General features: G+C 59.0%; 1 protein-coding gene across 5 annotated transcripts; it reads left to right on the plus strand.

Moving 5' to 3' along the window:
- Positions 1–1,471: 1,471 nt before the first annotated feature.
- On the plus strand, positions 1,472–13,035 carry MAP3K6 (mitogen-activated protein kinase kinase kinase 6). 5 transcript variants are annotated; one of them, XR_004441010.1, is made up of 29 exons: positions 1,472–2,171; positions 3,489–3,628; positions 3,717–3,740; positions 4,001–4,191; positions 4,310–4,478; positions 4,849–4,955; positions 5,381–5,551; positions 5,649–5,761; positions 6,131–6,290; positions 6,513–6,675; positions 6,753–6,860; positions 6,985–7,034; positions 7,124–7,219; positions 7,366–7,453; positions 7,536–7,669; positions 8,006–8,133; positions 8,378–8,514; positions 8,845–8,950; positions 9,501–9,658; positions 9,756–9,948; positions 10,048–10,186; positions 10,488–10,687; positions 10,821–11,000; positions 11,287–11,392; positions 11,653–11,812; positions 11,902–12,014; positions 12,111–12,184; positions 12,468–12,544; positions 12,744–13,034. XR_004441010.1 is itself a non-coding variant. In XM_033227592.1 (29 exons), the coding sequence occupies exons 1-29, from the start codon at positions 1,832–1,834 to the stop codon at positions 12,832–12,834; spliced, it is 3,912 nt and encodes a 1,303-aa protein (XP_033083483.1). In that variant the 5' UTR covers positions 1,472–1,831; the 3' UTR covers positions 12,835–13,035. The 5 variants fall into 5 exon arrangements, 4 of the variants coding, with proteins under 4 accessions (XP_033083483.1, XP_033083484.1, XP_033083486.1 ...); XM_033227592.1 differs by having other exon boundaries at positions 10,488–10,683; positions 12,744–13,035; XM_033227593.1 differs by having other exon boundaries at positions 10,488–10,680; positions 10,824–11,000; positions 12,744–13,035.
- The last annotated feature ends 988 nt before the right edge of the window (positions 13,036–14,023 follow it).

The raw sequence follows: 14,023 nt of genomic DNA on the forward strand, positions 1-14,023 counted from the left end.
GGGCATATAGTGGAAGGACTGGAGGAGATTCAAGCTCCATTGACAGTTTCCCGAGGCCCTCTGTGTCCTGCAAGTGGATGGCTTTGTGGCAGGAATTGCACAATTGCACAGCTTTTTTTTTTTTTTGAGATGGAGTCTCGGTCTGTCGCCCTGCATAGGTTGGAGTGCAATGGCACAATCTTCACTCACCGCAACCTCCGGCTCCTGGGTTTAAGCCATTCTCCTGCTTCAGCCTCCCACGTAGCTGGGATTACAGGCACATGCCACCAAGCCCTGCTCCTTTTATTTGTATTTTTAGTAGAGACGGGGTTTCACCATGTTGGGCAGGCTTATCTCAAACTCCTGACCTCGTGATCCACCCGTCTTGGCCTCCCAAAGTGGGATTCCAGGTGTGAGCCACCACCCCCGCTGGGAATTGCACAGCTTTCTCAGCCTGTCAGTTGCTCATGCTTGTCCCCTGTAAGTTGTCTGTTTTCCACTCCAGCCTCTGTTGCAGGCCAAGTTCTCAAACTCTGCCACTTCCTGTCTGTCCCATTGGGTGCTAGTTCAAATCCAAGGTCAAACCAAGGAAGGTACATTTTTCTTCCACAAGGCAACAGGGCAATGAAAAAGCCATTGAGTAGCATTTAAGCAGTTTATTTGCCCAAAGCCACGTTCTAGTAAGTGGCAGAATTAAATAGTTAAGAGCCTGACAAGCGGTCCTGGGTTTGCACCCTGCTCTGTCATGTGCTGAGTGATCTTGGAGAAGTTATTCAACTTAAGTCCCCATTTCTTGATTTCAGGGTCCACTGAGGCTTATACCAGGTTGCTGCCTCACCAAGAAAGTTGGGGATTCTTGGGGATTTGAAGCTGAGAAGCTGTTGTAGTGCAAAGGGCTGGGGTTGACTCCTTCAAGGGGTGGCTAAAGAAATGTTTAAGAGTGGGAAGTGCTTCTCAGGTCCAATGGTCACCTTCTGCATAGAAGTCAGAGGTCAGCGGGGGTCCATAGCAGGTTGGGTCCTGGGGAAAGCAGCCCCCTAGCGACAGCAAAGGCTCAGATGCCAAGTCTCACTCCAGGATTGAAGGCTTTCGGACAAGCGGCCTAGGGTGTAGGTTTCCCCCATCCCAGTCCCTCCTGCCTGCACTCACTGGGCCCGGAAGGACACCCACTGTTCATCATGCTCTGCGCACCCTAATGTCTCTAGAGAGCCATTCATTCAACAGATCCCTGCAGGGCAGGCCTTGAGGATCCAACCTTTTCCCTATAGCCCCGGCCTCGTCACACATTTGATGTGCGCTTGCTGTGAGCAGTCCACAATCTTTGGCGTGCACAGGGGCACAGGCTGTTCCGGAAGCCTCCAGTCTCCAAAGTTCTGGCGGGAGAGAAGGGAGGGGAGAGGCTGAGTCTCAACCCGCTAGGGAGCGGCGCTGCCCCAGGGCCGAGGGTGGAGCTTTCTGGGTCGGCCGGGAAAGGGCTGGGCTCAGTCTACAAGTGAAGGCAGGACAGCGTTGGCGGGCGCTCCCTTGAGGAGTCCAGGTGGCAGGCACCTCCGGGCCGATTCCCAGGATCCCTCAAGTGGCTCTGAGCTGCCGACCACCGGATGCCCCAGATTCCTAGGACCCAATCCCGGATTTCAGAACCTCAGGACCTTGCAAGTCTGAGCTCGGATTTCTCCCTGGACTTTAGATTTCTGGAAAGGGACGTCAGGCCAGATTCCGGATCCCTAGATCCCGTGGGATATTCTCCGATTCCGACTGGATTCCAGATCCCAAGATTCCTGATCTGCCGGCCCAGGCTCCTGCCCCGCCCCGGGTTCCCAGTGCGCGGCGCCCCGCGCCTGAGCGCCCCCGCATGGCGGGGCAGTGTCCCCGGTCCGGGGCGGAGCGCGCCGGCAGCTGCTGGCAGGACCCGCTGGCCGTGGCGCTGAGCCGGGGCCGGCCGCTCGCGGCGCCCCCGGGCCGGGGCTGTGCGCGGAGCCGGCCGCTCAGCGTGGTCTACGTGCTGACCCGGGAGCCGCAGCCCGGGCTGGAGCCTCGCGAGGGAACCGAGGCGGAGCCGTTGCCCCTGCGCTGCCTGCGCGAGGCTTGCGCGCAGCTCCCCCGGCCGCGGCCGCCCCCGCAGCTGCGGAGCCTGCACTTCGGGACGCTGGCGCTAGGCGACACCGCTGCGCTGGATGCCTTCTACAACGCGGGTGAGCGCGCTGGGGGCGGGGCCGGATCTGGGCGGGACTCAGGGTCCTGGGTGGGGATCCAGCCGGGCTCGACGGCTCAAGGGAGGGGCCGGGAGGGTTACCGGGTCTAGGGGACTTAAAGTGAGATGAAGATGAAGGGCTTGGGACAGGGCCGTGAAAAAAGTGGGATTTAGGGGATCTGGGGCGCGGCCAGGCTCCGGACGACACAGGGATCCGGGCGCAGCTCCAGGGCCTGGGGTTGGGGCTTAGGCACCCTTCAGTCGGAGCGGTGCCCTGCGATCCGGGCAAGGATGGGGCGGGGCTTTGGAACTCTGGGGCGGGGCGGGGAGCGGCGCGGGGCTGGACTCAGCCTCAGCCTCAGGAGGATGTCACGCGGATCTCTTGAGGACAATTACTGGGAGAGCAGCTTAGACTTAGGGAAAGGGGCTGTACCGGGGAGGCTGGAGTTGAGGAGTCCTAGCATACTGTTTCCGAGGATCGGGCTGGAGAAGTAAACAGAGAAGCGAAGGGGCCCAACGGGACTGGATACTGGGTGAGGGAGCTTAGGTTAAGTGGCCTCAGTGGCCAAGAAAAAATGGGCGGGGAAGTGGGCGGGGAAGGATGGGCCAGGGGCGGGGCCAGAAGGAGGCTATTCCCCCGCGGGTCACTCCTCCCTCCAGCCAGCCCGGATGCTCCGCCCCCATACTTACTTGCTCATGCTCGAGTCCGGTAGCTGTGCTTCCTGGATGTCCATGAAATCGTAGCCTAAAATGAAGGCTGACCCGACGACCACTCGGACACAAAGACACAATTATCGACAGACACAAATCACATACATGTTGACTCGTGCAGGCCCTAGCAGACCCTGTCTCACACACACAGGTACAGTCAGACATAGTAAGCTGTACATGTCACACATATACACATACATACATTTAGGCACAGCGTTGTCCATGCACACTGATGGTAGCCCCTTTCAAGAGACTGTGCTGAAGACCAAAGGGAGGGGACTTCTGTGTTTGCGCAGCTCCCACCTCCCAAATGTCCTGGAACAGACTCAATTGGTCCACAGCCTCCCTTCCCCCATGCCAGGTGCTCACAGGCTCTGAACCGTGGCCTGAGGGTCCCAGCCCAGTGAGCCCAACTCCTGTCCTGCAACACCACAGAGATCAGTTCTGTGAAAGTGCCGGGGTCCCCTAAAAAGGGCCGACTGAAGCCCAAAGCAGAAACAGACCCTACTGGAGTCCCACAGCAAGGCAGGTCAAGCCAGGATGGACCCCTGCTCTTCCCCATCAAGCTGGGCTTCAGGGATCAGCGCTGCCCCCTCTGTGCCTGCAGACGTGGTGGTGCTGGAGGTGAGCAGCTCGCTGGTACAACCCTCCCTGTTCTACCACCTTGGTGTGCGTGAGAGCTTCAGCATGACCAACAACGTGCTCCTCTGCTCGCAGGCCGACCTCCCTGACCTGCAGGCCCTGCGGGTAGGTGGCCTGGGGCTGGTGGGGGCAGGCACGGGGCTGGGGTAAGGCCTACACAGAACACCAGTATCTGACTGTCTGCCTCCTGCAGGAGGATGTTTTCCAGAAGAACTCGGTGAGCAGAATCCACCTCTCACTCGAAAGTGCCCTTTGACTTCCACTATGACCTCTGACCTCCACTAATCCTCCTGGCTTCCTCAGTCACCTAACGCCCCCCTGACATCCCATGTGTTCCTCTGTTTCCTGTTGCCTCCTCTCATGATGGGTGCCCCTTTCCTGCGATTCCAATTCCCACTGGTGCTGACCTTTGATGCTCTCACTCCCCTTATCTGTGCTGACCTCTGACCTCACTGATTCCTGCCTCCCTCCCACCAGGATTGCGTTGGCAGTTACACACTGATCCCCTATGTGGTGACGGCCACTGGTCGGGTGCTGTGTGGCGATGCAGGCCTTCTGCGGGGCCTGGCTGATGGGCTGGTACAGGCTGGAGTGGGGACCGAGGCTCTGCTCACTCCCCTGGTGGGCCGGCTTGCCCGCCTGCTGGAGGCCACACCCACAGACTCTTGGTAATGAGGGCCCCCAGGGAGGGTGCTCCAGGAGGGTGCTGGTGAGGGTACGGTGGGCTGGGGCTGAGGTGCAGGCCCCACCATTCTCTTTCCCTGCCTCCCCTGCCCTGGGCATCAGTGGCTATTTCCGGGAGACCATTCGGCAGGACATCCGGCAGGCGCGGGAGCGGTTCAGTGGGCCACAGCTGCGGCAGGAGCTGGCTCGGCTGCAGCGGAGACTGGACAGCGTGGAGCTGCTGAGCCCTGACATCATCATGAACTTGCTGCTCTCCTACCGCGATGTGCAAGTGCGTGGTGTTCAGAGAGGCAGTAGGGCAGCTGGCATTTGAGGTCAGACAAACCCAAGTTCAGCTCCTGGCTGGGCCACTTGCTCGCTGGTGGCTTTGGGCAAATGATCAAACGTCTCTGAGTGTTGGCTTCCTTATTTGTTAGACAGGATGAGCATGTTGCTGCCTCCTGGGGCCATTGTGGGGTTGGGAATACCCAACATGGGGCACAGAGCAGGTTCTCCCTGTGAGGTGTGGTGTCTGCTGGGCCTAAGGAGGCGTGCAGAAGATGGTGGCTGGGTGGGATGTCAGGTGTGGGAAAGGACCCTGGCTCAAGGTTCCTCGGGGCCTGGAGGCCCATGATGCCAGTACTTGCCGTTCCCTGATGCAGGACTACTCCGCCATCATTGAGCTGGTGGAGACGCTGCAGGCCTTGCCCACCTGTGATGTGGCCGAGCAGCATAATGTCTGCTTCCACTACACTTTTGCCCTCAACCGGTGAGTGGCAGAGCAAGGGTTAGATCATAGCCACATAAAGGTTTCCGAAACCTGAGTCTCTGCTGTGCAAAGCCATTGCTGTCTGGGATCACTGCTGTTCGGGGAATTTGCTGACCAGGGTCACTGATGTCAGTAGGTCCCTGTTGTTCTGAGTTACTGCTGCCTGGTCGGGGCGGGGGAGGTGGTGCTGCCTGTGGTATGGTCACCACTGTTCAAGATCACTGCTCCTAAGGGTCATTGCATCTAGGAATCACTTCTATCTGAGGTCACTACCCCTAGAGAGGTCAGTGCTGGCCAGGGTCAATATCATTTTGAGGTCATTATTGTCAGGCCCGTGGAAGGGTCCCTGCTGTTCAGTGTCTAGAGGTCCCTGAACAGAGTAGGCCAGGGCCATCAGGGAGGGCCTGAACCCATCTTTTCCCTAGGAGGAACAGGCCTGGGGACCGGGCGAAGGCCCTGGCCGTGCTACTGCCACTGGTACAGCTTGAGGGCTCCGTGGCACCGGATCTGTACTGCATGTGTGGCCGTATCTACAAGGACATGTTCTTCAGTTCAGGTTTCCAGGATGCTGGGCACCGGGAGCAGGCCTATCACTGGTAAGGAGCACAGTGAGTGGCTGGCATGCTGAGCTATGAGATGAGGGATGGTGCTGTGGGCATCGGTCCAGCCCTGTGCCCCCTACCCCCACCCCAGGTATCGCAAGGCTTTTGACGTAGAGCCCAGCCTCCACTCGGGCATCAATGCAGCCGTGCTCCTCATTGCTGCCGGGCAGCACTTTGAGGATTCCAAGGAGCTCCGGCTAATAGGTGAGGACAGATCCTGGCTCTTGTCTCGTCACCCACAGGGGTTCAGAGGGGCCTGGGAAGAGGGCAGGGAGAGAGCACACTGGGTAAGAGGTAGGATGAGTTCATCCATTTTGGACTGTCCTGCCCATACCCACACCTGGGTCCTAATACCTGTTCTGGGCCCTCAGGAGCCCTCAAACCCACAAATGTTCCCTAACACATCTGCATGTTCATATACCTGTGCCTGAGCTCCTGTTCCCACCCGAGATCTTGCCACACCCAATGATTTACTCATATCTGTGTTCACGTCCACACTCAGGCCCACAGAAATGGTGGGCCTCACTCACCCCTGCACCCACACTCACTGGAGCCCATTCCCCTCTCCCCCAGGCATGAAGCTGGGCTGCCTGCTGGCCCGCAAAGGCTGCGTGGAGAAGATGCAGTATTACTGGGATGTGGGTTTCTACCTGGGAGCCCAGATCCTCGCCAATGACCCCACCCAGGTGGTGCTGGCTGCAGAGCAGCTGTATAAGCTCAATGCCCCCATATGGTAGGTGGCCCCCTCTGCATTCTTGGCCTGACCTGGGCTGTCAGCTCCTGCACCTATGTCCATTGGCATGCTAGACTGAACCCTGAGCCAATGATCTGGCTACTTTTAGACCAGTGCCCGTGGCACCCCTGCCAACGTTCTAGCTATATCCAGGCCAGTTTCCTCTCCCTGGCAGTGCTGGTTGGTGCCTGTGCTGAACTGAGGATGCGGCTTTGCGTGCAGGTACCTGGTGTCTGTGATGGAGACCTTCCTGCTCTACCAGCACTTCAGGCCCACGCCAGAGCCCTGTGGAGGGCCACCACGCCGTGCTCACTTCTGGCTCCACTTCTTGCTACAGTCCTGCCAACCATTCAAGATGGCCTGTCCCCAGGGCGACCAGTGCTTGGTGAGGCCTGTAGGGGTGGTGGACCTGGGAAAGGGGTAAGCCCCTTCTGACCGACCCTACTCCCCCACTGCCTGCAGGTGCTGGTCCTGGAGATGAACAAGGTGCTGCTGCCTGCAAATCTCGAGGTTCGGGGTACTGACCCAGTGAGCACAGTGACCCTGAGCTTGCTGGAACCTGAGACCCAGGTGAAGTCGCTGCTGAGGCCCCTCACTCACCTCTGCTGGGACCTTTTCTGTGGAGCCTTTCTCCCATTCGCAGACCCTTCTCCTGTCCCCAGCACCCCCCATCACACCCCATTTCTTCTTGCAGGACATTCCCTCCAGCTGGACCTTCCCAGTCGCCTCCATATGTGGAGTCAGGTGATAGGTGGGACCTGGGGCGACTGGAAAGACGGGAGGTGAGGGTCGCTGCCACCCAGCCTGACACTGGGTTCTTCATCCCTTCCCAGCGCCTCCAAGCGCGACGAGCGCTGCTGCTTCCTCTATGCACTCCCCCCGGCTCAGGACGTCCAGCTGTGCTTCCCCAGCGTAGGGCACTGCCAGTGGTGCGCAGTCTTTCATGGTCAGGGTACTCTGAGGACCAGGATGCCCGGGGGAGTGGGGGAAAGAAAGGGACGACGTCCCTCAGGTGCCCTGGGTTATGTGGGGACCAAGATGCCCCTCCCGTGAGTCTTACCTCCCCCACCTTAAGGTTCTGCGGCCTGATCCAGGCCTTGGTGACGAACCCGGATTCCACGGCGCCCGCGGAGGAGGCAGAGGGCGTGGGGGAGGTGTTGGAGGTGAGGACGCGGGACTGGGAGCTCGCGGAGGGCGAGGGGCCGCGGGCCCTGCTGAACCCCCATCTCACTCCGTGCCCGGCAGTTTGATTATGAGTACACGGAGACGGGCGAGCGGCTGGTGCTGGGCAGGGGCACGTATGGGGTGGTGTACGCGGGCCGTGATCGCCACACGAGGGTGCGCATCGCCATCAAGGAGATTCCGGAGCGGGACAGCAGGTGCGGTGCGTGGCCGCGCGGGCGGGGCTGAGGGCTCGCGAGGGCGGAGTGAGCTGGGCCACGAGCGGAGCGGCTTCTGTGGGCGGGGCCTAGTGGGCGGGCTCGTAGGCCCTGAGAGTTCGAGCCCTGTGGACTGGGCCCGTGGGCGGAACAGCCAGGACCAGGCGGGCGGGACTGAGGTCTGGAGGGTCCTATGGGCCGGGTAGTAAGGGTGCGGAAGTTGGGAGAGGGCTTGTGGGCGGGGCAGGTCCTTGGGGCGGGGCCAGGCTGGGGCGGGATGGGCTGGGGTTCTCTGCCCACATCGGTCCCTTTCCTCTCTCCCCTACCTCCCCCCAGGTTTTCTCAGCCCCTGCATGAAGAAATCGCTCTTCACAAACGCCTGCGCCACAAGAACATAGTGCGCTATCTGGGCTCAGCTAGCCAGGGCGGCTACCTTAAGATCTTCATGGAGGAAGTGCCTGGAGGTGCCTGCCCTGTGTGGGATGGGAATGAAACTGAGGTGTGGGGCATGGTACCGAGGCAGGCAGGGTTGGAGAGCCCAGGGGGAAATGCACCCTAGTGCGTGTGGGTGGTGTAGCCTAGAATTAGCTGAGGAGTGGCGCTGGGTGATGGAGTTGGGGCTATGACATGCGTGTGTCTGGGCCTTGAGCAGAGATGCGGGCTGGAGCCAGTGGGTAGGAACAATGAACTTGGACTGTCCCCACCCAGGCAGCCTGTCATCCTTGCTGCGGTCAGTGTGGGGACCCCTGAAGGACAACGAGAGCACCATCAGTTTCTACACCCGCCAGATCCTGCAGGGACTTGGCTATTTGCACGACAACCACATCGTGCACAGGGACATTAAGGTAAGCCCTGGGGCTGGCCCGCCCTCATCTGCTGGGGGTGGCGGGGGAGGACATGGTCTCAGACACAGGCTAGCAGAGTGAGCAGACCTGTTGCAAAGGGTAGGAAATTAATCAGGGAGGCTCTTTAGAGAAGGAGGGGAGAAGTTCAGCTCTGAAGCCAAACCAGTTGTCAGCTCCCAGCCCCAGAGGGGCATGTAAGTGGGATGGCAAGGGGAGAGTGTTGACAGAGACAGGACCAGGCTGGGATCTCCAGGAGATGGGATCCCAGAAAGAGGGTCTAGTTCTGCTGGCAGGGGCCCAGCTCAATGTCCACTAATGACTATCGATCAGGGGGACAATGTGCTGATCAACACCTTCAGTGGGCTGCTCAAGATTTCTGACTTTGGCACCTCCAAGCGACTGGCAGGAATCACACCTTGCACTGAGACCTTCACAGGTAACAAAGTGTGGGGGTGGTGAGTGGGGATGCTGACCTGGGGCAGAAGATGTCTTGGAACTTTCCAGGGAATGGGGTTTCTCCTAGGCATGGAGTTAGAGTCCTAATGGGGAATGAAACCCAGGGTGAGTGATTGGGCCAGGGCTGAGGTGATGGCATCTAGAACTGGAGCTTGGATAAGTGATGAAACTGACTTTAGCACTTGAGGAGTGTTGATGTAGGCCAAGGTGGGAGTTGGAGGAAAAAGCTGGTGATGGAGTTCAGGGGGATGACGCAATCCAGGATGTGTGCTGGAGCACTACTGTGGGTGATGGAGTCTGTGAATGTGGTGGAGCCCAGGGTGAATGATGGAAGCCTTGGCAGGTGATGGAGCCTCGGATGGTGATGGAACTCAGGATAGATGTTTGATGACCAGGATAGGTGTTGAGGTACGTTTTGGATGATAGGTTCAGTATGGGTGCAGTCGGCCTGAGGATGATGGCATTCCCCTCCCCTCTCCAACCCCATGTTAAAGCCTAGATGGGCATCAGTGCTCCTGCTTCTGTCCTAGGAACTCTGCAGTATATGGCCCCAGAAATCATTGACCAGGGCCCACGCGGTTATGGGAAAGCAGCTGACATCTGGTCACTGGGCTGCACTGTCATTGAGATGGCCACGGGTCGCCCCCCCTTCCATGAGCTAGGGAGCCCACAAGCTGCCATGTTTCAGGTAAGACCCCTTTGGGCCTGGCACATGGAAGTGGCATAGGGCCAGCCTGGGCCTTGGACACCTCTGAATGTCACCCTTGTTCACCCTCCCCCAACAGGTGGGTATGTACAAGGTCCATCCGCCAATGCCCAGCTCTCTGTCGGCTGAGGCCCAAGCCTTTCTCCTTCGAACTTTTGAGCCAGACCCCCGCCTCCGAGCCAGCGCCCAGGCACTGCTGGGGGACCCCTTCCTGCAGCCTGGGAAAAGGAGTCGCAGTCCCAGCTCCCCCCAACATGTTCCACGGCCCTCAGGTGCTTGGAGGTGGCAGGATGGACACACTGGAGGGCAGAGGAGTTGTGGAGCTGTGAGGGGGGAAGAGGGCCCAACTGACAGCTCTGTCCCTCCCTCAGATAACCCTTCCACCAGTTCCATTCCTTCAGCCGACTCAACCACCCAGTCTCAGACATTCCCGCGCCCTCAGGGACCGTCTCAGCACCCGCCCAGCCCCCCAAAGCGCTGCCTCAGTTACGGGGGCACCAGCCAGCTCCGGTGAGACCTAGGCTCCTGGGATGGGTTCCCTTTGCCTGGTTTTGCCTTTTTCTCCCCTCCTACAAAAGCCCTCCTTGGGGACCTGGGCACCTTGACCACTTGTGAATGTGGAATTTGATGCCTCCCCATGCCCTGTTCTGGCAACTCTAACTTGGACTTGTGTCCTCTCAGTGCGGGGTTTATCTATGTTCATCCCTGTGAGGTAGGCATAAAAGCAGGAGAGCCAGAATTCAAACCCGGCAGCAGAGGTGACTGGCTGGTTGCTGCCCGTCTTCAATCAGCCGCTTGCCCTTGTGCCCAGGGTGCCCGAGGAGCCTGCGGCCGAGGAGCCTGCGTCTCCGGAGGAGAGTTCGGGGCTGAGCCTGCTGCACCAGGAGAGCAAGCGTCGGGCCATGCTGGCCGCGGTGCTGGAGCAGGAGCTGCCAGCGCTGGCGGAGAATCTGCACCAGGAGCAGGAGCAGGAGCAGGAGCAGCAGGAGCAGGAGCAGGAGCAGGTGGGCGGCCCACCCTAGCGCCCCCTGGTGGTAGCGCAGGGTCAGGACACCTGTTGCTGTCCCCGCCCCCCCACTACCCCACCTCCGCGGCAGCGTCTTATTTGGTTGGAACACTCGCTGACCACCCCTCTCTTCCTTCTCAGGGGTCCCATCTGGGCAGAAACTATGTGGAAGAGCTGCTGCGCTGCCTCGGGGCACACATCCACACTCCCAACCGCCGGCAGCTGGCCCAGGAGCTGCGGGCTCTGCAAGGACGGCTGAGGGCCCAGGGCCTTGGGCCTGCACGTCTGCACGGACCGCTCTTTGCCTTCCCGGATGCGGTGAGGGCGCCTTCTGGTAATCAGAGCTGCCCAACAACAGGTAGTGAGCTCCCCGTGCCTGGGGAGGTGCCAGGACTTGATGTTCCAAGATTCCCTGTCTCCTCCCTGAAGATCAGGCCTGCAGCAAAAAACCGTCTGCCCAGTCCTAGCTTCCCAGCCCCTCCCTGGACCTCAAGGCCGCCCATCCCACTTGCCTCCCACCGAAGACATTCTAGGCCTTTCCAACTCAAGCTCTGCCTCTAGTTGAGGCTCAGCTGTCTCAGCGGCGCCCTCCCTCCCCCTGCAGGTGAAGCAGATCCTCCGCAGGCGCCAGATCCGTCCACACTGGATGTTCGTTCTGGACTCACTGCTCAGCCGTGCTGTGCGGGCAGCCCTGGCTGTGCTGGGCCCAGGTAGGAGGGGAATGCCACGGCCTCCTGCGAGGGTGTGGTGCTTGCTGGGCGAGGTGAACATAGAATGGGGCCTGTGGGGGCCAGGCAGGACAGGGGCAGGCAGGCGCCGGTGGGGGCGTGACTAAATGGACATCTCCCATACTGGCACTGCCTGGGGCCTGCCCAGAGCTGGGCACCCTACCCCTCCACTCCCTTGCTGGGGTCTGGGGGTCCCAAACAGGCGTTGTAGCCTTGCCTGAATTCACGGCACCTGGCTGCAGAGGTGGAGAAGGAGGCGGTCTCACTGAAGTCAGAGGAGCTGAGTAAAGAAGGGGACTCCCAGCAGAGCCCAGGCCAGCAGAGCCTGCTTCCAGTGGAGCCTGAGCAGGGCCCCGCTCCTCTGATGGTGCAGCTGAGCCTCTTGAGGGCAGAGACTGATCGGTAAAGCCCCTTGGAATCGCTCATAGCCTCTGCCGGGTTTCAACCCACTCCCCACTCACCACTCCATTCTACTCTTCTCTGCCCCACAGGCTGCGGGAAGTCCTGGCCGGGAAGGAACGGGAGTACCAGGCCCTGGTGCAGCGGGCTCTACAGCGGCTGAATGAGGAAGCCCGGACCTATGCCCTGGCCCCAGAGCCCCCAGGTGAGTGGGCCTTGGCTGGAGAACACTATTGGTGGGTTCCAGGCAGCTTCTAGCGGGAGGCACTCTTGGGCTCATCACCTGACTATTTCTTGACAGCCGCTCTTTCAATGGACCAGGGCCTGGTGCAGTGGCTACAGGAACTGAATGTGGATTCAGGCACCATCCAAATGGTGAGGTGGGGAGTGCTTGGCTATCCCTGACCTCACCAGCCAAAGCCTCCATCTCTGTCCATCTTCTCGCTCTTCTCACTGTGCCCTCTGATGCAGAGAATCTCAATACTGGAAGAACACTTAGTATTCTCTTCCCATTGTATGGATGAGAAAACTAAGGCCCAGAAGGGTGTGATCTGCCTCCGTATTTTGGCAGCAGAGCAGAGCTAGTACCCGGGTCTCTGGACACATCTTTCTGTAATTTCTTATTTCCCTGTTTCTGTGGGTCTTTGTCCACATCCAGCTGTTGAACCATAGCTTCACCCTCCACACCCTGCTCACCTATGCCACTCGAGATGACCTCATCTATACCCGCATCAGGTACATTCTCGGTCCCCCAAGGGTGAACCATGCATGTGGCCTCATCCTGGCCAACTGCAGGCCTGCCTAGGTTCCTTCCTGGAAACCAAAGGGGCACCTGGGTCCTCTAGTGACAGAGGGGGCACTGGGCAGACAGTGGGTGCAAGAGAGAGTCCAGGGCCACCTTCTGGCTGAGCCATACAGAGTCCATTACCCCCAGGGGAGGGATGGTATGCCGCATCTGGAGGGCCATCTTGGCACAGCGAGCAGGATCCACGCCAGTCACCCCTGGACCCCGAGAGGCTGAATGAGGGCATCAGAGGCCAGACAGATCCAAGGATGGATGAATGGAGAGGACAAAGGCAGCTTCTGACACACCAGCCCCAGGACCTGGGGTGAATGGAGGAAGCCAGACGAGTGGGGGCCAGGACTGGTTCCAGTGAGAGAAACCAACCACAGGCACCCAAGCACTAACAGACAAAACGTATTAAACAGAACACTTTTGAACCTTTGTCCTGGCAATTTTGGAGGTGTATGGGGGGAGGGGTACCCTGAGAAGAGCCCCCTAGGTCTTTCAAAAAAAATTTTTTTTTTAGGCCGGGTGTGGTGGCTCACGCGTGTAATCCCAGCACTTTGGGAGGCCAAAGCAGGTGGATCACAAGGTCAGCAGTTTGAGACCAGCCTGACCAACATGGTGAAACCCCATCTCTACTAAAAATACAAAAATTAGCTGGGTGTGGTGGCTTGTGCCTGTAATCCCAGCTACTCAGGAGGCTGAGACAGAAGAATCGCTTGAACCCAGGAGGCAGAGGGTGCAGTGAGCCGAGATCACGCCATTGCACTCCAGAGCAAGACTTTATCTCAAAAAAAAAAAAAAAAATTTTTTTGGCCGGGCGCGGTGGCTCAAGCCTGTAATCCCAGCACTTTGGGAGGCTGAGACGGGCGGATCACAAGGTCAGGAGATCGAGACCATCCTGGCTAACCCGGTGAAACCCCATCTCTACTAAAAAAAAATACAAAAAATTAGCCGGGCGAGGTGGCGGGCGCCTGTAGTCCCAGCTACTCGGGAGGCTGAGGCAGGAGAATGGCGTAAACCCGGGAGGCGGAGCTTGCAGTGATCTGAGGTCCGGCCACTGCACTCCAGCCTGGGCGACAGAGCGAGACTCCGTCTCAAAAAAAACAAACAAACAAAAAAAAACAAAAACTTTTTAGAGACAAGGTCTTACTCTGTCATCCAGGCTGGAGTGCAGTGGCATAGTCATATTCACTGCAGCCTCAAGCTTCTGGATTCAAGGGATCCTTCCTCCTCAGCCTCATGAATAGCTGGGACCGCAGGTGTGCACCACCACACTCAGCTAATTTTTAAACTTTTTTTTGTAGAAATAGCATCTTGCTTTGTGGCATAGCTCACTGCAGCCTCAAACTCCTGGGCACAAGCAATCTGCCTGCCTCAGCCTCCTGAGTAGCTGGGACTACAGGCATGTGACACCACCACTTGCA

Source organism: Trachypithecus francoisi, unplaced genomic scaffold, assembly GCF_009764315.1.
Source record: "Trachypithecus francoisi isolate TF-2019V2 unplaced genomic scaffold, Tfra_2.0 Lachesis_group12, whole genome shotgun sequence".
NCBI lineage: Eukaryota > Metazoa > Chordata > Mammalia > Primates > Cercopithecidae > Trachypithecus > Trachypithecus francoisi.

Bases quoted from the DNA above. Each gene is read 5' to 3' on its own strand.
- MAP3K6 (XM_033227592.1), top strand. From the start codon at position 1,832: ATGGCGGGGCAGTGTCCCCGGTCCGGGGCGGAGCGCGCCGGCAGCTGC. The intron at 8,951-9,500 runs GTAACAAAGTGT...CTTCTGTCCTAG, and splicing joins TTGCACTGAGACCTTCACAG to GAACTCTGCAGTATATGGCC. The intron at 11,813-11,901 runs GTAAAGCCCCTT...TCTGCCCCACAG, and splicing joins TTGAGGGCAGAGACTGATCG to GCTGCGGGAAGTCCTGGCCG.